Raw genomic sequence first — 24,878 nt, forward strand, 5'->3', positions numbered from 1 at the left:
CTCTTACAACTGGGACCGACGGCAAGACTTTTGTCAGGTAGTGCATACTAGCTTACTATTGATTTTGTTAGGATAGGGCAACATTTGGCCGTGATATAACTGTGTGAAAATGTGGAATGGGATCAAAAAATCTGATCTCCATACTGAGAAAATCTACTTTAAAGTTAAAATTAAGTTCTTAGCAATGGATATTACTGATCAAAAATGTGTTTTTGTTACATTTAAAGATGAAAATTTACAAAATGTCTTCATGGAAGACGGCCTTTACATATTATGTTATTTGGCAAAAAAGTTGAATCTTAAATTCTGACCCATACAATCAATTTTTGGCTATCACCAAAAAAAAGTCCATGCAACGTAAGATTTGTTTTGTGATCCAGGATCACATTGTTTATCCCTGTTTTTTTTTACATGTATAAATACATAAATTAAACAAGACATGGGCGGCACGGTGGCTCAGTGGTTAACATTGTCGCCTCACAGCAAGACGGTTGCTGTTTCAAGCCCCGGGTATGTCAGTTGGCATTTCTGTGTGGAGTTTACATGTTCTTCCCGTGTTCACGTGGGTTTCCTCTGGGTGTTTTGGTTTCCCCACAGTCCAAGGACATGGGTCTAGGTGAATTAAGTTAAATTGGCTGTAGTGTATGAGCGTGTGTGTGAATGTGAGTGTGTATGGGTGTTTCCCAGTTCTAGGTTACGGCTGGAAGGGCATCATCTGCATAAAACATATGCTAGATATGTTGGCTATTCATTCCGCTGTGACAACCCCTCACGAATACAGTGACTAAGCTGAAGGAACATTAATGAAAGACATTTCAAAGTATTGAGAACACTCCTCTGTTGTCTGAATCCTTTCAAAAACTCAAAGAATAACTTGTAAATTTCTACTTCATTACTGTCAAGTAAATGCGCCTAAATCTTTTGTGAGATCCTGGATGTGCAGCCGGTTCCTTCTGGCCGACTGCCACAGCGCCATAAAAATGAGCCATGAGTGTATTTCACTTGGGAATGTTTATGGCATTCTTGAGTTACTTAACCATATTGATTTACAGATTGGCACCCAACAGTGTGCCCCCTTTCTATTTCTGCCAGCATTACACATCAGAGGAGCAATGTGTAAGCATGCAGATCTCAGAGGCTTGCAGACCTGTGACCCTCTAAGAGAAGAACCCAACCAACCCTAGAACACACACACACACAGAATGACCACACTAATTACACAATAGTTTGGGTAACAAGCCAAGAGAAAGATCATCTGTAAGTGAAATGGGCTGCTATATAATATTTACATTATATATAGACTGACTAGATTTCCTAGATTAAACCTTTATATAGAGGGAATGTAAGCAAAATTGGATCATTCTGAAAAAGCAGCCCTGTATACATTTTTGGAGGTCGCAAATTATGTAGCCAGAAGTACATAAGGTTGCATGTTTTTTTTTTAAAAGAACGATACTAGTTAATATGACGCCGTTCCTTTTTGCGCTTACCAGCTGACTGCTTACCTTCATATGGACGGCTTTTCCACTGTTACCAGTTTGTCCAATAGCTCGCCATGTACGTTGGCAGACTTGACACGCAGAGAGGAGTTGATTAAGACAACAGGCTTCAAGTCTGGTGAAAAAAGGCTCCAGTAAGCAGGTAAGACAAAAAAAGACAAAAAAATACAATAAACAAGTAAATAACGGTGAAACTGTAGTAAAACCTGAAAACAAGGTAAAACTCTGTTTTTTTCTGGATTGCTCCTTAAAACTGCTGGTTGGGTTTAGGGAAGTGGGTGAGCGGGTAAATTGGTGCTTTTAAAAACACTATTGGTTGGGTTTATGAAATGAGGAGGGTCAGTCAGTCGGTCAGTAAGTCAGTCGACAGCGGCCTCTGGTGGATTTACACAGAAACAGCAGGCAAGAATGACACTTGCGAGAGAAATTTGAGATCTCAAAAAGTGTACACATCGACCTCTGGTGGATTTGCAAAAATTTTTTATAAAATAATAAGAACATAGCTCCTAGGGCATATTTGGTGCTTTCCAGAAATGTATATAGGGATACGTAATCAGAATGAGCCTGGGTTGAATGTAAGCTACATTGAAACATTTAAACTGAGGGTATTATAAAATATTTATTTAAGCAGTGCTGAATGAACGTGACTCAAATAACAAGTTAGCTAAAAAAAATATGATGAATACAGTTCATATTTTCTAAAACACCCCTCTCTCTCTTTCTCTCTCTCTTTATATTTTTTGCTAAATAATAAGTACTTTTCTGAGGTAAAGGTGATGTGTTTTGTCATGTTTTATTGCCATCTTTCTGTAGTTGAAACACCAATTCAGAGATTAAATAAAACATTGTACTTTTCAGTAAGTCGTACTTTTTGTACAATAACAAAATAATACTGCTATTATTAGTACTAATGACAAGTACATTTTCAACATAATCAATAAGAATAACATGTTTGCATTATTTTAACATTGTCTTAACTACTGCTACTGATAAGCAAATATCCTCAACAATAAGAGCTTCTCTGCACTCAAGCTCACCTAAGCACAGTAACATATTGCAAGTGCTTCAAAGCTTTTGGAGGGGCTTCAGAGGAGTCAGATGGGAGTCCCGGGACTGGCTTTTGTTCATCCTGTGCTCTGTTCTCTAGTCTGGCTGAACTTTACAGCTGGTGCCTGCATGCGTCCTCTGGGAGCGTCCAGGTGTTCAGGAGTCGTCCTGCTGCTCCTGCTGACAGATACCGGGACCCTGGAGAGCCGCTCAGTCACAGCCCCAATCTGTAAGTCCCATTAAAGCCACTGCACATCATGCTGTCCCTTTAAACTCATGCCAACTCTGAACTCTTGCCTGAGTAATGTCTTACAAAAATTGTTACAGTTATACATTTGATATTTCACATGAAATAAAAAAAACACTACAGTAATGTATGGTAAATACTGTATGTTTTTGAAGGAGCATAGTGTTAGGGCTAAACGATATACTAGAAAAATATTCGATAGTGAGTATTATGATATAACATTTCCCAAATGCTATTTTTATTAGCTATGTTTTCAATTCATTTATTTATTTAATTATATTAAAATAACCACATAAAATTTATTCTTCAGATCCAATTAATTCTAATTCAGACTAAAAAACTGAGTCAAGATGCAAACATTTAGTCTGTGAAACACTATGGGCCCTATTCATACACCCAGAGCAATAAGGTACAAGATGTGGGGCGATTTGTTGCTATTTTCAGACCAAAGCAACCCTACTTTTCTTGCTTCAGGCCACTTTGTTTAAATAGTAAATCTATTTGTGCTGCTTTGTAGACTCATGGATGTGCTAATCTAGAAAGGAGGTGTGTTAAGGCGCATTGTTGGTGCGTTGCTATTTTGAGGAACTAAAATAGACTGCGCAATTGACCAGCTGAAAGCAGATAAGTCCAGTGCAGAGCGCATGTGCCTTAAATGCGTACACATTGCATAAAACACACTGCTTTAATAATATTATATGCATATTTATATTTGTTTTAATTAAAAAGTAAAAGTAAAGTTTAGATTTATCCTCCGGTTTTGGAGACATCTGCATCACCATATGGGGCATAGGAATAGGACGTGTGTTTGAAGTGTGTTTTTTGACCACACTTTGTTAGTATTGTTCATTTATTCGTTTGCTGGATATTAGAACTGAGTTTAGAAATAGTTTTGAAACAAATCTTTGTACTTATACTAAATTTAATATATAGGCTAATGGATGTCTTATTCAGTAGAGTGCGTATAACACCGTTTCCTTATCCACGAAAGTAAAGTAGTAGAATAAATTTTAACCCAGACTCATTCTGAAAACGTAGTCCCATGGACATTTCTGGAGACCGCGAAATACATCCTGGGAGGTACGTATGGCTGCATTTAATTTTTTTTTAAGTGAACGTTACGGGGTGGTGTGACGCCGTTCCCTTTCGCGCTTGCCGGCTGACCGCTTACCTCCGTGTGGAGGGCTTTCCTGCCGCAATCAGTTTGTCTGGTCAGCTCATCATGTGCGTCGGCAGACTTCAAATGCAGAGAGGAGGAGTTGACCATGGTGATCGGGTTCGAGTCCGGGAAGAGCAGTTCCAGAAATCAGGTAAGACAAAAACAGAATCCAAAAAATAAAGTGAACGAGTTCATAGTGAGAACATGGTGAAATCCGAAAACGTGGTGAAAAAAACCAGACGAGGGCTTTTCTTTTTCTAGACGGCTTTTTAAATTGTTGATCAGGTATAGGGAAGTGAGCGGGCAGGCGGGTAAATCGGTAAAGTTTTGGGTTTAGGGAAGGAAGAGGGTGGGTCAGCCGATTGGCCGGTCGCGCATTCAATCATTCGGTCAGTCAGACAGCAGCCTCTGGTGGGTTGACGCGAGAACATCGCGGATGCGAACGACACACGCGAGAAACGTTCGAGATACGAAAAAGCGCACACAGCGGCCTCTCGCGGATTTGCGGAAAAAAAAACTGCACAAATACGTATTTCCCGGGACGTATTTCGCGGTATCCAGAAACGTCTGCTGGACTACGTTTTCAGAATGAGACTGGGTTGGTATATTTAAAAAGAAAGAACTGTATTGCTAAAGAGGCTGAATGGCGGTGGCTCGTTCATTATCCTCGTGCTGCAGCTCTGTTTAACTGTTTTCTCGATAGTAACGCGTTTAGTTTTTCCACTTACAAAGTCTGACTCTGAGGGAATGTGAGATGAGACTCTAATTGGTTTAATGAATGTCATGCTCAAAACACACCCATAGCTCATTAAGAGAATAAGCACAACACTGTTGGACCAAGCACCGTGGTGCAGACCGTATTTTTTCCATCTTTAAAATAGCAAAAGTGGATTTGGACACGCCGTTAATGCTTTTGCACCCTGCGCTTTAGGCTTTGCGCCTAGATCGTTAAAAAAGAGCTCAATGTCTATAAAACACAATGAATGAGGGAAAACCTTTGCAGATATTCTGACTCTGATTGACTGTTGTCATCCCTAACAATGCTTACAGTTTATTAGTTTACTGTAGTTAATGCGACAGTAGCAGTTATAAACAGTAAATATGCAGTATAATATACATAACTATACTATAGTTAAAAACACACTATATGTTTATTAAGCTACTACAGTAGTTTTTCATGTTGGATCTAACCCTAAAAAATCATGCTTATCTATGAGTTTATGAAAGAATGGAAACTTTCTGGAACATTCCTATCAAACAATCCTAGTCCAAACTACGGTTTTCCTAAAGCCAGAGGAAAAAGATGAGTTGATAATAATGTTGTTCAAGCCACAAAGTCTAAAAACCTACATGTAACCTTAAACCCCGCTCTTCGATGTGATCGGTATGGTTCTCCATGACATGTTTTTAAACAGTTCTTCACCACAAACACACTCTCTCTCTCTGAGATCTCACAAATCTCAGACATTCTTGAGGAAAGGGCAGTATGAAAGGCATGGATATATGAAACCACAGCTATTTTATTATATTGTTTAGGTTATGAGAATGTTATCATTAAAATACTGACCGGCACACGCTTAACTGTTAAGTAACTTTCAAAATATTGGCATCGGCTGGTGTAAGAACTATTCTTATTGCTGTAGTACATTTACATTTAGTCATTAAGCAGACACTTTTATCCAAAGCGACTTACAAATAAGGACAAGGAAGCAATTTACACAACTATAAGAGCAACATTGAAGAAGTGCTGTAGGCAAGTTTCAGGTGTGTAAAGTCCAAGAAGCAAAACAATAGTAAAATGTAAGTTTTTTTTTTTTTTTGAGTACAGTTAGCGGGGGAGTCAGAGATGCAATTGCAGATTAGGAAGGAAAGTGGAGACTAAATAGTTGAGTTTTTAGTCGTTTTTTAAAGACAGCGAGTGACTTTGCTGTTCTGATGCAGTTAGGGAGTTCATTCCACCAACTGGGCAGATTGAGGGCGAGAGTTCGGGAAAGTGATTTCTTCCCTCTTTGGGATGGAACCACGAGGCGACGTTCATTCACAGAACGCAAGTTTCTGGATGGCCTATAAATCTGCAGAAGTGAGAGTAGATAAAAAGGAGCAAAGCCAGAAGTCGCTTTGTAAACATCAGAGCTTTGCATTTGATGTGAGCAGCAACTGGCAGCCAGTGCAAACAGATGAGTAGCGGAGTGACATGTGCTCTTTTAGGTTCATTAAAGACCACTCGTGCTGCTGCGTTCTGAAACAGCTGAAGAGGTTTGATAGAGTTAGCTGGAAGCCCGGCTAGTCGAGAGTTGCTATAATCCAGTCTGGAGAGAACAAGAGCTTGAACAAGAAGTTAAGGGTGCATGTTCAGATAAGAAGAGTCGGATCTTTCTGATGTTATAGAGTGCAAATCTACAAGATCGAGCAGTTCTAGAAATGTGGTCAGAGAAGTTTAGTTGGTCATCAAACGTTACTCCAAGCCTTTTTATCATTTTGGATGTAGTAATGGTTGCCCCATCCATCTGGATTGAAAAGTTATGATGTAGAGTCGGTTTGGCAGAAACTTCAAGCATTTCTGTTTTCGTGAGGTTAAGCTGAAGATGATGATCTTTCATCCAGTGTGAAATGTCTGACAGGCAGGCTGTCATATAGTATAGGCTGTAGTATATATAATAATATTGTGTAATATCAGGGCTGATATTGGAAAACCGTACATTGCTATATTTAAATTTTCTGCCATTTATATTGCAATTTTTTTTACTAAATGAGTCATTATCACGATAAAGTGCCTTTGACACATCAAAATAAAAAAAGTTTTAGATTTTTTATTTAACCACATTTTTGTATTAATTGGACCTTAGACTGTGAGAAATGAATGTTGGTCAAGCTCCTGCACTTTTTACAAATAATCTGCAAGCGGAAAAACAGTAAACAAATCTCAAAATATTTCAACCCTGTCATTGACTAATTCAATTTAGTATAAGTATTTTTGTTCATTGCAATGTGATTTTAAAATGTATATTCAGAAAGAAAATGTGTCCTTGTACCAACTTAACTTTATAGATTATGGAAAAAATCTATTTATATTAATAATCGACAAACCATTTATTTCCCAGTAAAATATGCAGTCATTGCACACTGTTTTCAAATCAAGATCCAAAATCTAGAGTATTTTGTCAAACTTTCAAACAATATTAACTGGCCCTCGTTGGTAATGAAGAAATCACACAAGATGTTTGGCTGAGGTTATTAATAATTTGTTTATCTTCATAAAAAACAAGATGACAGGGTGAACATTGGCATAACAGGCCGGACAAAGGCTATATTTAGTGAACTAAATATAAAGGAACCATTAAAAAAACAACAGGTACAACAAGAAGCATTAAAGGGTTCATATAAAAAGGTTGAAAAAGTTTTCATGAATTTAACTTTTGTTTTCTTTAACTACTGCAAACCACTGTGCCACCATGCCGCCTCTTCTGTTATAAATTAGGTTTCATCAATATGCAAATGAATGGGAAAATAAACAGTTATTGTCCTTCAAATTATATTAAATTTGCTAATGAATGTAAATCTTTACATTGTTCATTGTATTGGAGGAGTGAAGGGAATGCTGGAAGCAACTCAAGTTAAACACCTTAATAATACTGGTTTGTTTTGTTTTCAGAATAAGGTAAATAATTAGATTACAGATGTTCACATAAACGTACAAACACTTGGGGCTGTATTTTTATTTCAAACAGCCAATGAGCTCCATTATATGGACTTTAGAGGATATCTTTTATATAGACTGAGACATATATTGCCAAAAGGTTTGTCCACTCATTGCATCTACTGGTGTAGTATGTGTGTGGATTAGTGTTGTAACATTAAACATTAATCAATTAACAACAAAATTGTTAAATAAATAAAGATAACATTATTCAACACAGGTTGTACCTGCAGCTGGCAAAGTGTTTCCCTATTTAAGCTCTTTGTACACAATTTAAAAGCTATATTTTGGATTTCTGAATTGTTTTATATTAATAATATTTGACTATGACAGGGTGGACATGTTATGCTTGACAACATTCAGTTTCAAACTCAATATGAGGAAAAATAGAAAAGATAGTTACTATGTGCACAGCAGATGTTTTAACCTCCACTGCAGAAAGGTAAATGGGCATGGGGATGCCAATGAGTACATCAGAGGGTTTCTTAAAGAGGCATTTACCATATCATGACAAAGGGGACAGCGATTTCAAGGACACGTGCAAAATTATTAATAAAATTAATAAAAGTAAAAAATAACTTGTTAAAGACAATAAGAATACTCCAAAATCTTTTTAATTTGATCAAATTTACCTACTTTTTACACTCACTGAATTTGGCTGAGCAGTGTGCGAGACATGGCAAAATCACATCCATTCAATGAAAGACTATGGCAAAAATTGACAAAAACATACTTCAAAACACTGATCATTCTACCTGCATGTGTGTAAAGGTTTAACCAGTTATATCAAAACATCACAATTTCCTTATTCCTCGTTATGTTCATGTAGGACTGGTTCAATCTTGTGGGACATCAAAGGCACTTTATAATGACAATGACCCGTTTATTAATAATAAAATATTGATTAATATTGATAAATATTGATATCCTAAATATTGATTTGGATGTTTTTGTAGGGTGTGGATCCAATATAATGAACAAATTACAAGCAGAGATAAATAGTGCAAAACATAAGAGGAGGAATTAATAAATAGTATCTGGATGCAGCCTTTATGATGCAAGCTGAGATTGCATCACTCAGCGATGCAATGTCAGACCCAATGCACTCAACGGAGTGAGCGACATCACTGTGACGGGTAGGGTTAGGGGTGGGGTTAGGTGAGCGCATTAAAAAGCATTGGATGCAGCTCAGATTGCACTGCACCATGTCTGCAGCCAGACCGCTCTGGTATACAGTATACAGTACAGAAATAAAACGTACATTAAAGCTGTACAGTACATTCTTCATTGTGTAAATAATTACATAAAATTAATCTTTGTTAAAGCTATAATCGAAATAATGTGCTCAAATGCTGTAAACTCGCTTAAAATGTTAGCACAGGCCGTAAAAACACAAGCAACTAATAAACTTTGACTTTATTTTATAGTTGAACGGAAATGACTAAATAAACTAAATTTGCCATAGTATCTGTGTGTGAATGAGTGTGTATGGGTGTTTCCCAGTACTGGGTTGCAGCTGGAAAGGCATCTGATGTGTAAAACATGTGCTGAATAAGTTGGCAGTTCATTCAGCTGTGGTTACCCCAGATGAATAAAGGGACTAAGCCGAAGGAAAATTAATGAATGAAAAGAAAGAAACTCAAAAATGTTTGTAGTAAAGGATAACTTAATTCTCCTAAAACTCCATCTGACACACGCGCCACTGGCCCTTTAAGAGCGTGTCCCAGAGTGCCTTGCGTTTGCTAAACGTAAACAAACCCGCGTTACCGAAAGTGAATGGATTGATTAAAGCTGCTGCGACTCGTTATTCATCACCACACAGCCTCTAAACACAAGAGACAGCAGTGCAACAAGCTTTTAAGTTTTTTTCTTAGTCATAAACTACACATGATGTAGCATTTTGCTAAATATTGAGCAACATGACACATAGACCTAATCAAACAGTCTTATATTAAGTCGTGCTCTTTAAATAGGTTTTATCTACTGTTTAAAACATCTTACACTGTAAATTACACGAGCAGATTGAAAGTATAGCGTATGGCAAAATATACTGTAGAGCGTTCATTTATAATGACAACACGGAAGAGAAATAAACCTTCATTACCTGAGTCAGATTCTGATAAGACTGAATGTGAAGCTGCCAAGAGACTCGCGCATTGTCAGTCTGACATGAACACTGTGGGCCATAATGATCCTCTTCATCATCATCTCAGCCCTTATTTCTCGATGAGACACTCTCCCAGACTGACGTACAGCTTTTTCAATCAGCCCTGCGTCGAGCTGGCCAAGGCTTTTCTCGGCAAGGTAATATGATTAACTTAATTTTAGAAAATCATTTCATTGACTTATGAAAATGAACCAAAGCATAGTTAAATGATTGTAACGTTAACCATGTTGTATTCCTATAGTGTTTACCCTTTAGTATAACCACACATTTACTACACATACCAGTTTGGTTAAAGTGTAGCAAAACTAGGATGGATTTGTGGTTTACTTGGTTTATTTTTACATGGATTTATTTAATTTGTAGTAAAACCACGTTACATTTATGTAAGAATAGGCTACATTTACCGGCCACTTTATTAGGTACACCTTACTATTGCTGGGTTAGACCCCCTTTTGCCTTCAGAACTGACTTAATCCTTTGTGTCAAGGATTCAACAAGGTTTTAATATTCCTTAGAAATTTTGGTGCATATTGACACGATGGTCAATATTGTAAGAAAACACCATTACACCACCACCACTAGCCTGAAACGATGACACAGTTTCACAGTTTCATCTTTGGGTAAAACAACACTAACTTTCCCCTCTCACTTACAGTAATATCCAGCTGAGCACAGTGTCTTCATGACTTGATTTAACCGGGATCTGCTACAGTGTTTGTCTGTTTGTGGGCAGGGCCACAGGTTAAAATTTTCCTGGGTGTGCATGCGCAACAATTGGGCGGGGCTTTCGTATCGACATCACCCCAAAACGGCTTAAGACACATTGGCTGTTTCTCAATTCCAAGAACGCAGAAAACAGACTTGCGTTCTTGTGGAGACTGGTCTTGCCAGGTGTCCTCGGAAGAACGAACTCAGGAGACCGCGAGGGCAGAGAACGCATCCTTTGAGAAATGGGATGCTGCGTTCTTCCTGATGGTCACGTGACCTTCACGTGTTTTAAATGGAAATTATTTAAACATTACGGCACTCATACAACAATTTATTGTTTTCCCCCTCTTCAAAATATATACTTTGCATAAAAACATTATAAATATACTCTGCAGAATATGAATAAAACAGATTTTAATACGAATTTCAGCAAACAAACACCCTTAATGTGTTTATTCCTTTATTAAGATATTCATGTTGATGTTTACTTTGACCGTTTCATTTAGGGAAACTCCTAGGGTAAACAAGTGATATCTCTGAACTTTAATAATAAATCTAAATAAAATGCTGCGCTTCCCACCTCCAGTCGCAATGACTTCTAGGACTTCCAGAGCGGGTTTGGTGCTCAAGTCTGCATCAGTGCGTCCTCGATATCAAGATCACATCCGGGAAGTTTCACGCGTCCTCCGTACTTGCAGTCTTGAGTATAGACCAATTACCATGTTTGTAAACATTCAGGATGCGCGCGCAGGGAGGTGGCAGAAAGCAACCGGGAGCCCTAGCATTTACAACGAGGGAATGGCATCAGATGCGGTGCAGTTTGTTGTTGTCTTAGAAATAAGATATATTACTTAACATATTATATATATTATTTACATAATGCTTACAGCATATTATAACAGCTCGTCACCCAGTGACAAGCACAGTGATTCAGCAAAATTAACGTTGATGGATATTGGATAAGACGAAATGACCAAGCATTCAGCCCGAAATATACAAACTCAATGAAGCTCCAAGTGATTTTACAAAAGAGAAGTCAAAGGTCTACAAGTCTTTGGATGCCAACAATGTTGTTCTTTGAGGTCATGTGCAATAAATAATGCTCCATGATGACCAGATTCAAAAGCTAAACACAGAGATTCCGCCTAGCCAAAGACAAGGAAACAAGACGGAGCTAACGTTATACAAGGCCTGGGTAATTAACCACCAACACGCAAAACGACTGCATTCTGACAGCGAACTACACCTGTACAGCAGGGTATGTGAACCTACACATAAAGGTAAAGTTGGTTTTATATTCGCACATTCAGACTTTCTCCTTAATAATATAATTTCATAAAAAAATATTATTTCCAAACTCTAAATAGCTAAATCATAATAGCAAAAGCTAATGAAGTACAACATTGTTCACAGTCAAATAAACAGTGTTAATGTTGTTTTCAAGTCACACTTGCAGGTTATTTCAGACCGAATATTCAAAGTGCTGTGGTAAACAATATAGGAAGTTTGTCACAAGTTGTCACTTAATGAATGTGTGAATATAAAACTAAGTTTACCTTAATAAAAGTAACTTTCACTTTTCATTCTTAGCATTCAGTGTCCTCAGTTTAATTCACCATATGTAACTGTTTTTGCTGAAATAATTTCTGCAATCAAAAACGAGTAATGAGTATGATTCAGCATAGCGTGAACTGACCTGATATGACATGAGAACTGCAGAGTCTAGCATTTCTAATTAGCTCCTCACTTCATTCAGCTCCCATTTAGCCAAAGACGTCTGCAGTCGGTATTAAAGCAATGTGTGGTGTATGGTAAAAGTTAAGTTTTCAATTTTTGGACTCGAATTCGGCATCCTACCACACAACACGACATCTTTCCCATTGCAGCCTGTCTGTTTTTTGCAACCGGGGACCTGTGTAACATCATGTGTGACGTAGGTTGATAATTGGTCTATTGGAACTGAACTTAGGCAGCTGATGATGACGTTGCACGAGAACACGAGGACGCAAGACCGCTGAAGAACGCATATTGAGAAACAGCCAGTGTCAAGATGATTTATTTGAAGCACTATGAGTCGACTTTTTTATAATTGAATCATTAGTTTTATACACTTTACACTTTCAGATTTAAGCCTTTGCTGGATATTTCACTTCACTTAGAGCTGTGTTACACACTACATGGAAGGTAATTTTCAAAAACCTATAATAGGGGCTCTTTAAAGGCTTAACTAGGTTAATTAGGTTAACTAGGCAGGTTAGGGTAATTAGGCAAGTCATTGCATACCAGTGGTTTGTTCTTTAGGCAATTTAAAAAATATATATGGCTTAAGAGGGCTAATAATATTGACCCTAAAATTTATTTTAAACATTAAACCTGCTTTTATTCTAGCCAAGATAAAACAAATAAGACTTTCTCCAGAAGAAATGATATTATGAGAAATACTGTAAGTCAAGGCAAGTTTATTTATATAACACATTTTATACACAGTGGTAATTCAAAGTGCTTTACACAAACAGGAACAAAAGAGACAAGTAAAAGAAAATAAAAACAAATAATAAAAGTAAATAAAAACAGATTAAAATGTGTTAAAACCAAGTGGCAACCTCCCTCTCTCTCTCTCTTGTGAAGCCAATACGGAAGTAACTGAAACTGCAATTCATTGAGTCTGCATAACTAAGGGCGTGGCTGCTAGGTCTTAACCATCATTCACAGGAGGGCTAATAATTTTGACTTCAGCTGTATATACACCATATAAATTATATTATATTCACATATACTGTATATATATATATATATATATATATATATATATATATATATATATATATATATATATATACATACACACACACACACACACACACACATATAAGACACACATTAAAAAGGTATATACACTAAAAAGGTATACATATATTTTTATTATTATTAGTTTTTCCCCCAAAATCATATGATATTTTCTGAAAGAAAGGCTTAAAAGTGTAATCCTTCTCCTGTCAAACCAGACTGAAAACACCCCCAAGCCTAAAAACACTAACAGGAACTGTGTTGAAATCATGAATTGACGCCCAGAAATGAGTAACAGCCCAAGCAACAGTCACTACTCCTTGGCCAGAAACTCATTTCTGACTCCATAGAAGAAAATGTTTCTGCAAAGCCACAAAGTTGCGCGAGAGCCTAGTAAAGTGACAGATTTAAGTGTAAATGTGAAGATGTAAAGTTGTAAATGGCTCTCCCTTATGAGCGTGAACTTGTTTGAAAGACAGAGTTAAAGGAAGGAAATAAGTCTTTTAGTCCAGGGCACAGAATAGACCTGAACGGACACACAGGGGCCTAATTTGCATTTTAATGAGGTTTAAAATGGAACGAAGGCTGCAGAAATCCCACAGAATTAGCCACACTGCTCTGTGAGAGTTTCCGTTTCGGGTTCAGTTATAGCCAGCACAAAGAAAGCATCGTCTTGTTAGTTTCTAGTGTGCTGTGGTGTAAATATAAAGTGTTTAATGAGATGCACGTTTAAGGGCATCCGGTGTGAGCATTGATAGTTTGCTTAGCATGACCGAGCACAGTTTAGCTTGACAACATGCAGCTGGCGAGAATAAGGTGTATGGCAAGCCATTTCTAAATTTATCACCAATCTTTTATATTTACAGTTTCATTTTGTTTCTAAAAACTTCCTTCTTTTTATATGAAGAAATGTTTTTTTATTATTAAATGTTGTATGGCAAGTTGAACTTTTAATTCACAGGATGCAGGATACGAGTTCTTAAAGGGATAGTTCACCAAAAAATGAAAATGTACCCACCATTTACTCACAATAAATTCATTCAATTCAAGAGTATTTGTATAGCGCTTTTTACAATAATTGGTGCACATTACTGCATTACAATTATATATAAGTTACTATAGTTAACCTGCAATTTTATAGCATATAAGACACTATAAGTATACGTGTTTGAGTTGTCCTTGATGGTAAACATCATTTCACCCTCAAGTGGTTTCAAACTAGGGCTGTACAATTCTGACTGAGAATCATGATTTCACCAGCAGGCGAATTATTATTGTTATTTCTCAAACTTATGGTAAAATAACAATAATAATACTATAGTGAGTATAGTAATAATACACTACTGAGTGCTCCTCATGTCATGGCTGCCATCACTTTGAGAAAAACAAAAACATATATGCAGATCATACTTCCCACACGGCTCCCAAACGATCACTTGGTGCACACAACTGAACATTATTTACAACTTTATTACCTGTTATTCAAAGCCTTCGCAGGTTCTGTTCACCGAAGTAGATGCGAGCACGCGCATCCTCTCTGCTAAATGCACAGATCACGGTCAGCTCATGTGTGATGACATTTTGGGGTGAATTATACATTATAAATACAGTATGTGACTCATTCAATGCCATTTGGAGGTGTCCACATTGCTGAGCAACGTATGTAAAACAATGAGAAGACTTGTGCATCCGCCTTTACGCTTCTCTTCTGACCTTGAAAATATAATTGGCTGAATCATAGAAATGCTGGGTTAAGATTGTGTGGGGGCTCGAATCAAGATCGCAATTTTTTTTTTAGATTAATCATGAAGGCCTGTTTCATGCCTTTACTTTTTCTGTTGAACCCAAAAGAAATTATTTTGAAAATTAAATTGTTAGAAATCTTTAACCCTTGACTTCAATTGTTGGAAAAACAAATACTATGGAATTCAATGGTTTTTCACTATTTTTCTATATAATAATATTAATAATAATAATTTGTTTAACAGAAGAAACACTCAGACACATTTATGACATGTACAGGGTGAGTAAATGATCACAGATTTTCAGTTTTGCTGAACTCTTGAATATCAACAGTTCTGTTTTCACTAGTTAAAATGCAAGTTTTTATATAGCCTCCCTTTGAATTTTTTTTCTTTTTAAAATATTTCCCAAATGATGTTTGACAGAGCAAGGAAATGTTCACAGAATGTCTAATAATGTTTTTCCTTCTGGAGAAAGTCTCATTTGTTTTATTTCGGCTCGAATAAAAACAGTTTTTAATTTTTTAAAAACCATTTTAGGGTCAAAAGTATTAGCTAGTCTAGTCAAATTTTTTTACTGTCATCATGGCAAAGATAAAATAAATGAGTTATTAGAAATGAGCTATTAAAACTATTGTTTATAAATGTGTTGAAAAAATATTCTCTCTGTTGAACAGAAATTGGGAATAAAAACAAATGGGGCTAAGAATTCAGGGGGTTTAATAAATCTGATTGCAACTGTATATCACACTAGCGCCTTTGTCTATTCTTGACATCAACAGTTGAACTGCTATTAGTAATCATTTTTGATGTTGGTATAATATTGCAACTAACTTCATTTCTCATAACCTAAATGTGAATTTTTCAAGTAAAAAATGCACTTCAAATACCTGAAATGACTAATTACTAATAGAAGTCAGAAATACATACATACAGTATGAAGAATTAGCTTTTCAACCGGTCAACATTAAGTCATTAATAATATGAAGAACTCAAATCCTGTGAATGGCTGAATGTGAAATAACTGAATGTGAAATGGGCTTGCCATAGAAGGTGACTCTTGTGGCTTTCACACTCTGCAGCACTTAAACATCATCATGTTTGCTTCACCAAACTGCAAAACTGACCGGAGCTTCTTTTAGCGCCTTTTTAGCAACCTTATATAGAATACGTGAACCAAAACAAACCTGCAATGAACGAGCACAGACCTGAGGGTTACTGTAAGATTCTTTTAATGAGAGATCGGTAATTGCTTCTTAAATTTATTAGCTCCACCATCTTGTTCATTCAAGCTTGAATTCAGTTCAGCATGTTCAAATGTTAAGTGGCAAAGTCAAAGAGAAATAGTATTAATAAACCCACAATGTATTTGTTTCTAAAGTAAGGTATGCAAAACTTTTCAATAAAGTCCTTAGAAATGCTCAGGTAAGTCATTTTCATCTATTTGGGGGGGTAGTAGGATAGTAGGATTTAGGCACTGTTATAAGGAATGAGGTACTATTTAAAAGCACCACTAAACTACTAGCATGTGCAATCTAATGTCTGTCAGTAGATGTAATTCTTTGGCTTATTTGCGCCCCCTGCTGGGGGTGAGATTACTGTACAGATACATTCATTCTTTTTGTGTGCATGTATGTGTGTGTGTGGTTTAGGTGTTGGTGAGGAAACTAACTGATGGCACTGAGCTCAGAGGAAAGATTGTGGAAACCGAAGCATATTTGGGTGGCGAAGATAAGGCCTCCCATTCGGCAGGAGGAAAGCGCACCGAGAGGAACACGGCAATGTTCATGAAACCCGGTACTATCTATGTCTATCCCATCTACGGCATCTACCTCTGCATGAACGTCTCCAGCCAAGGTAATTCACCTCATGTATGTAACAAGTCTGACAGCACATATCAGTTTCTGGTGCAGCTTTAGATGGCAGAACTGGAAAACAAATGTGGCCCTGGACCACAAAACAGTGCAGTGGCGCAGTAGGTAGTGGTGTCGCCTCACAGCAAGAAGGTCGCTGAGTCGCTGGTTCGAACCTCGGCTCAGTTGGCGTTTCTGTGTGGAGTTTGCATGTTTTCCCTGCCTTCACGTGGGTTTCCTCCGGGTGCTCTGGTTTCCCCCACAGTCCAAAGACATGCGGTACAGGTGAATTGGGTAGACTAAATTGTCCGTAGTGTATGAGTGTGTGTGTGAATGTGAGTGTGAAGGTTTCCCAGAGATAGGTTGCGGCTGGAAGGGCATACGCTGCGTAAAAACTTGATGGATAAATTGGCGGTTCATTCCGCTGTGGCGACTCCAGATTAATAAAGGGACTAAGCCGACAAGAAAATGAATAAATGAATTTTTTTATATTTACTGTTACTCTAAAGTCTAAAAGTGAAGAATTGATGTTATTTCTTTGATTGTTCAAGCTTCCTCACAGAAGTGCTTTGCTGGTTAACAGAGCAGTTGAATGTTAAAATAAGGTAAATAAATAAAAAATAAGGAACATCCTGAATCTGTTTCTTTGCTCTTCTTTTTTAATGTGTTATAGAAGTATCGAATGAGGATTCGGTATCGGTAGATACTCAAAATCAAGTCTCGAGGGCAAAAAAACTGATCTGGACATCCCTAATATTAAGCTTACAGTCAGCGCACAGTGAAATTTGACAATCAGATTTTAAATTTGACAGTCAGATTAAAGCGGTAGTTAAAGCTAGCTTTTTTTCAATTAAGACAACTTGCAAAAATAAAGCAATATACACCAAATCAGTTTTAGACAGTAATCCATGCTTTCATAACCACTCGCTTAGATTACTGTAATGCACTGTATATGGGGAGCAGCAGGTCAGCTATTGCCTGTTTGCAAATGGATAAAATGCTGCAGCACGCCTGTTATCTGGTATTTGCAAATATGACTAGGCATGGGCCGGTTTAAAATATCACGATTTCATGGTTTTACAATACTTTAATTACTGCTCTAAAATATTTTCTTTTTAAATGTCTGGTTAAAAAAAAAAAAAAAACTTTCCCCCTTTGAACACAATGCATTTTATTTTGAGAAACTTTTAAAATATTTTTTGAGGCTAAATAATTATAAAAAATGATAAATGAATGATAATAAAAAATTCAGCTGTTTTCATGTTTCAAAAACACAGATTTTTTTATTATTTAAAATGCCCTCTTTGGATATCTTTTCTGCTGGAGATACTGTTGTCCTAAAAAACTTAAAACAAAATGTAAATAAAAATTTTTACACATATCTTAGGAAGGGTATTACAGAAAATTTTGGCGGTTTTATTACATTGACTTTTCCAAATCGCAGTATACCTTGAAAATGGTTATCCTCCCATACCTAAATATGACCATATATCCCCACGTTATGATCTAAGATGATTTGGCAGATCCTGGATCTTTTAATCTAGATCACTGATCTCTGGCTAATTTGTTTTTTCAAACAAGTTCGTGAATCAGATTAAAAATGTTTGGATAAACTGATCTGATATCGCTGTGTGTGTTGTGAAGGAGAAATCAATCGATTCTCGAAATCATGATCAGAAATGCAACGATTGGCTGACGGCACAGCAGCGTAATGACATCATCTGATTAATATTCAATTATCCATGAGAGCAAAATTACATAAAATTCATAGGAAATGGTTTGTTAATTGAATATGCGAAAACTTTTCACATGTATAGTGGGCTGCAGGCTTTACACTTTCATGTGTCAAGAGCATTTAGCAATTTATTTAGTTTTACATTTAGAACGGATTTTCTTTATTATAATAGCCATAGTAGTATTATAAAAGGCCGGTTTCTTAATTGGTGTAAAGAATAAATGGACGTTTAAATTAATTTAACATTACAAAAGCCTTTTTTGTTGGTAAAGGTGTCTGCAACTTTTGTGAAGCATCAAATCAGTCGTATTAACTGTCAAAACATGTTTATGACTGCACAAATGAAGTATTCCTTAAAGAAAAAAAAAAAGTTGATTATAGTGGAAATTATCATACACAAATTGTACTAAAAATATTGTATGCGTTTGTATCAAAAAAGTTAAAATCAATAATTTTTTCTATTTAAACCACCATGAGACAGTCTTTGTACTTTTATTTCGGAGTGCAGATTGCATAAGTTTTATTGATATATATATTTTTTTTTACTTTATATATAGTTTAAAATATATATATTTACTATATTCACGTGAATATAACTACTACTGTAAGAAAATATCAGAATTCTGTACATACTTTCTGTATTATCTTTGCTTTAACTGACCCGATCTAATTCTGTTTATATAAATTGAACCTGTTTCCGAGCAGATTTGAGCTAGCAGAACTGTTGCTATGACAACAAGTCTTGGATGATTTTTGAAGAACGAAACGATCCTGGATCGTGTCAAATCGTCAATAACTAAATCCTGCTAACTGAGAAATCCACGTACGAAGAACAGACCCCTGATCCTAATACCTGGTTATCTTAATTTATGTGCTTATCTTCTATTTTATGTACTATTGTATTTGTTTTGTTGTATATTTTCTGTACAGCACTTTGGCTCACTTCTAAAAGTGCTCTAAAAATAAAGTTTGACTTGACCCTTGACTTGTTCCAAACCATTCATTCATACATTTTCTTTTCGGCTTAGTCCCTTTGTTAATCCAGGGTCACCACAGCAGAATGAACCGCCAACTTATCCAGCACGTTTTTATGCTGCGGATGCCCTTCCAGCCACAACCCATCACTGGCAAAAATTCCACACAGAAACACCAACTGACAAGACTCGAACCAGCGACCTTCTTGCTGTGAGGCGACAGCACTACCTACTGCGCCACTGCGTCGCCTGTTCCAAACCAGTTTGAGTTTATTTATTCTGTCAAAAACACAAAAGAAGATATTTTGTTGAATGTTGTGATAGCCATTGACCACCACAGTATTTGTTTTTGCTACTATGTATGTCAATGCCTACCGGTTTCCATCATTCTTCAAAATATCTTCACGAGAGTCAAGAGTGAGTAAATAATGACATATTTGGGTGAACTACCACTTTGAAAACTAAAATGGGTCTCCTTGTTCAAAATTGTCACTAGAAGCTTGGACCCAGAGCCAGTATTCCATACGTCAGACAAATTAACAAGCAGAAGAATTCTTCGCAGGAGCCGGAAAACTGCAACCACAAGATCCCTCACCGCCAGTTGTGCAAGAAAACAAGTGTTTTGTTTTGCTGCCGTTTCCAACTGCTTCTCATTATAGGTCAAACTGGCGCATTAAATAAACCTAGAGAAAGGGTTGGAGCACATGTGCAGGAGCCAGCAGGAAGGAGACAGCGTGGAGCCTCGCTAACTGCTTTACTCTATGTGTGTGTTTAGGGGAAGGGGCGGCTGTGCTTCTGCGCTCGCTGGAGCCTCTGAGTGGTCAGGATGTCATGAGGGGCCTGCGAGCGGCCAAACGCAAGCCTGGAGCCAAAAGCCTTAAGGACAAAGAGCTCTGCAATGGCCCGTCCAAGTTATGCCAAGCTCTGGATATACAGCGCTCTTTCGACCGCAGGGATCTGGCAACCGATGTTGAGGTGTGGCTGGAGATGGACCCAGAAAAAGAGGCCATCGTTGATGCTGGAGAAGTGGTGATGGCGCCACGGATTGGAGTTGACTCTCACGGAGAATGGGCAACCAAACCGCTGCGCTTCTACCTGAGGGGACACCCGTGTGTGAGCGTGTTGAACAAAGATGCAGAGCGGCGAATGGACTCGCAATCTGACACAGAGCGGACAGTCTGCTGAAAGGTCATCCTGGTGTTTGTTTGTTCTTAAATTAAGCTTTAACTCACTTTTGTGTCATTTCAATCCCATAAAACAAAATGAGACATTTAGAAGAATGTCTCAGCAGCTCATTTCTATATTACTAAGTCTTTACAAAAATTTTGAGGTCAGTATTTGTTTCCTGGGTAGAAATCAGAAGGTGTAATAACATTTTAATGACATAACTTTTTCAGGGAAACAAAAGTCTTGAACAGAAATAATAAATTCATGAAATTATTTGATGTAAAACACAAGCCTGGAGCCAAAAGCCTTAAGGATAGAGAGCTCTGCAATGGCCCATCGAAGTTATACCAAGCTCTGGATATACAGCACTGCTTTAACCACAGGGATCTGGCAACCGATGCTGAGGTGTGGCTGAAGATGGACCCAGAAAGAGACCAACGTTGGTGATGGCGCCACAGCTTGGAGTTGAGTTAGAGGACACCCGTGTGTGAGTGTGTTGAACAAAACACACACACACTTCCTGCTAAAAAGGTCATCCTGGTGTTTGTTCTTAAATTAAGCTTTTAACTCACTATTGTGTCATTCCAAACCTGTAGAACACAAAATGAGATGTTAAGAAGAATGTCTAAGCGGCTCATTTCTATATTACTAAGTCTTTATCAAAATTTTGCGGTCAGTATTTGTTTCCTGGGTTAAAATCAGAAGGTGTAATAACATTTTAATGATTACGTTTTAGGAGAAAACAAAAGTCTCAAATAGGAATAATAATAAGTACATGATATTACTTTATTTCAAACGCAAGCCTGGAGCTAAAAGCTCTAAGGACAGAGAGTTCTGCAATGGCCCGTTCAAGTTATGCCAAGCTCTGGATTTACAGCGCTGCTTTGACCGCAGGGATCTGGCAACTGATGCCAACATGTGGCTGGACCCAGAAAAAGAGACCATCATTAGAGCTGACGTCATCACGGCTTGGAGTTGAGTCTCATGGAGAATAGGCAACCAAACCACTGAGGGGACACCCGTGTGTTGAACAAAGATGCAGAGCGGTGGATAAACTCGCAATCTGACACAGAGCGGACAGTCTGCTGAAAGATCATCCTGGTGTTCTTCAATTAAGCTTTTAACTCACTATTGTGTCATTTCAAAACCATAAAACTAAATGAGACATTTAGAAGAATGTCCAAGCTGCTCTTTTTAATACTCAGTCAAAATTACTTTGAGGTCAGTATTTGTTTCCTTGGGTAAAACCAGAAGGTCTAACAACATTTTAATATCATAAAAACTTTTTAGGAGAAACAAAAGTCTCAAACAGAAATAATAATAATAAAAACATGATATTATTTTATTTAAAACAACAGCACAAAAGAATTTTGCAAAAGTTTAATACAGTCTTTACAATACTTAACATTTTCAGGGTCAGTAAAATTACTTTGTTAGGTAAACTATTTATAAATTGACACGCTTGAGGTTTCTTGTTATTATAATAATATAATAATAATATCTGTGTCTACTAAAACCACAAAGTTTTTAGTTCGCCTAAAAATAAAAGAAATTGGTGATAATTTATTAACTCGCAAGAAATTCAAGTTGCAGGTAACACTTCCTTTAGTACAACTTTAAAGGAAATGTTTTAGCTGAAACCATGGTGCTTGGTGATTCAAAATGGCAAGCTAATGGCAAATAGCACATTTGGAGTCATAAAAAAAGACAAATAGATTCAAAATAAAAGTTAATACTTGTGGTGCCTGATTATACATTGAGGTTAAACAAAACAAATCTGCCTGTGTGTAACTTACTTCTAATCAAAGTAATAATATATGTATTACAGTGTTATTACTGGTTATCTATTGTCTCAACAAACTGAATGAATCATGAGATTGCCTTTAACAACTTAAAACCTACATAAAAAAATGTGAATAAAACATCTAAAGGGGGCGAGGCAGTGGCGCAGTAGGTAGTGGTGTCGCCTCACAGCAAGAAGGTCGCTGGGTCCAACCTCAGCTCAGTTGGCGTCTCTGTGTGGAGTTTGCATGTTCTCCCTGCATTCATGTGGGTTTTCTCCGGGTGCTCCGGTTTCCCCCACAGTCCAAAGACATGCGGTACAGGTGAATTGGGTAGGCTAAATTGTCCGTAGTGTATGAGTGTGTGTGAATGTGTGTATGGATGTTTCCCAGAGATGGGTTGCGGCTGGAAGGGCATCCGCTGCATAAAAACTTGCTGGATAAGTTGGCGGTTCATTCCGCTGTGGCGACCCCAGATTAATAAAGGGACTAAGCTGACAAGAAAATGAATGAATGAACATCTAAAATGATTATTAATCTTTTATTGAACAATTATTTTTAAGAATTATAAATTAACAATAAATGAATGGGTGAATGGACAGGGTGATTGGATCTTGAAAGTCCTCAGTGGTCTTTTTACTGTATTGAGGTACAAAATAACTAAAAGCAAAGTCACACAGGTTTGGTATGACATAAATAATTGAGTTTGAGCTCTGAACATGTCTGTTATTTCAGTAAGAGCATGTTGCTTTGTTAAATAGTCCTGTTATTCCTGGTGCTCATTGATTTTGCAGATGTTTGGAAACCTATTTGCACCTCAGGGCTATTACAGCCTCCTTTTTTCTTCTTCTTCTTCTTCTGGGCCTCCATTTCTCCACACTGAATTCCTCGGGGCATTCAGTCTGGAATTAACATCATGGCATCATGTGTTTTTAGTCTTGTTCGCTTGAAGAGATGATTTATCACATTTGGGAACGAGCTCCAAACAGGAGATGCTTGGATGGGATACTTAAACCATCCATTTAACGACTGCCCAAGGATGAACCGCACATCACGACCCCTGGATCGTTTATTAAAATAAACCACGTATGAGGTAAAAACATTAAAGGGAAAATCTTTGGTAAACAAGAGTTATGGACAGTAGATTATGCAAGGCTCATTAATAAGGCTCTTATGAAGCTGAGATGTTCATTAACTGGTCACAGCTCAAAATTAGTTTAAGCTACCGATGAAGATCAGACAGTTGACAGCCTCCTCACACTCACTTTACTGTTGGTTTACTCTGGTGGAGACTGGAACAGAGAGATGATGGGGTCCTCGTGGTTGGTGATCACCAACACACTGCGAAACTTGTCAAATAAAGTCTTCAGCTGTGAGCGGCGCAGGTTCTCGTTGTACATGATCTCCTCTAGGTGATGATGGCCCCTGAAGTAATGCAGCAGCCTAAAGAAAGACAACAGCACAAGCCACTGTTACAATTACTCTAATAATCAATGTTTAAATCAGATTGATGGACCAGTCAGACTGAAACGTAAGCATATCAGTTTATCACACTGGATAGATGTTTCTATCAGACTGAACGGGATAGCATACATTTGATCAATGGAAAAAGGTCTGTTTAGAGGATAACTGTTGGTGTCTTTCTGAATGAGTCAGGAACTTTGGGTCTATGGAGGATGAGGAAGCTCTCAGATTTCATCTAAAATACCTTCATTTGTGTTCTGAAGACAAATGAAAGTCTGAGGGGTTTGGAAACACATGAGAGTAAGATATTGATAGTGGTGGGCAAAGCGAGGCTTCACGAAACACTTGACAGAATTGTGTCGATGCTTTGAAATGTTTCGAAGCTCTTCTCTACAGTGTCACCTAGTGGTCATTTCATGTAATGCTCTGGAACAGCTTAAGCAAAGAAACAGTTAAGCAAATCGAGGTGTTAAACCCCATATTGTAGAGTTGAGGATTCAAGTCGTTTGGTGAAGCGGTGAGAGTAATGGGTTTGAATCCAGGGTGATGCAGCTATAGAGCTTAGTTTTTAAATGCTCTGTTCTTGTAACATGTTTTGTTTTAACATTGATCTGACAACCGAATGAACACTTTGGGAATAAATATGTCTTGCTTTGGTCATAAAAAAGTAACATTATTAAAATACATCAAGTCATAATTTCACAACATTTGTATAAGTTGGGATTCGAACTTGGGCCATTTGCAGTACAATTACTCTGTGCACAGGCACGGTCCAATAGACTGCATGAAATAGATTTTTCTTCCGACCCTGTCAGTCAAAGGCAGATTCACCAGGGGCCTCATGTACGAAG

General features: G+C 37.4%; 2 protein-coding genes across 16 annotated transcripts in view; one reads left to right on the forward strand and one right to left on the reverse strand.

Annotated features, from left to right (window-relative positions):
- Positions 1-9,406: 9,406 nt before the first annotated feature.
- On the forward strand, positions 9,407-20,895 carry mpg (N-methylpurine DNA glycosylase). The gene is made up of 3 exons (NM_001082850.2): positions 9,407-9,953; positions 16,706-16,910; positions 20,391-20,895. Exons 1-3 carry the CDS (start codon positions 9,720-9,722, stop codon positions 20,798-20,800), a joined length of 849 nt encoding a protein of 282 aa, NP_001076319.2. The 5' UTR covers positions 9,407-9,719; the 3' UTR covers positions 20,801-20,895.
- A 79-nt stretch (positions 20,896-20,974) lies between these two features.
- nprl3 (NPR3-like, GATOR1 complex subunit) overlaps positions 20,975-24,878 on the reverse strand; it is a 36,771-nt gene continuing 32,867 nt past the window's right edge. For 8 of the 15 annotated variants that reach the window (XM_073942680.1, XM_073942664.1, XM_073942646.1 and 5 more), the window contains one exon: positions 23,091-24,006. In XM_073942680.1, the coding sequence (XP_073798781.1) occupies positions 23,841-24,006 (166 nt within the window). In that variant the 3' untranslated portion in view covers positions 23,091-23,840. Of the gene's footprint in view, positions 21,373-23,087; positions 24,007-24,878 lie in introns of those variants that run through there. The other 7 variants (XM_073942676.1, XM_073942657.1, XM_073942636.1 and 4 more) reach the window with 3 other exon arrangements.

Source organism: Danio rerio, chromosome 3, assembly GCF_049306965.1.
Source record: "Danio rerio strain Tuebingen ecotype United States chromosome 3, GRCz12tu, whole genome shotgun sequence".
NCBI lineage: Eukaryota > Metazoa > Chordata > Actinopteri > Cypriniformes > Danionidae > Danio > Danio rerio.

Excerpts from the sequence above, each read along its gene's own strand:
- mpg (NM_001082850.2), top strand. The coding sequence starts at position 9,720 with ATGACAACACGGAAGAGAAATAAACCTTCATTACCTGAGTCAGATTCT. Across the intron at positions 9,954-16,705 it reads CCAAGGCTTTTCTCGGCAAG|GTGTTGGTGAGGAAACTAAC; the intron begins GTAATATGATTA and ends TGTGTGGTTTAG. Across the intron at positions 16,911-20,390 it reads CATGAACGTCTCCAGCCAAG|GGGAAGGGGCGGCTGTGCTT; the intron begins GTAATTCACCTC and ends GTGTGTGTTTAG.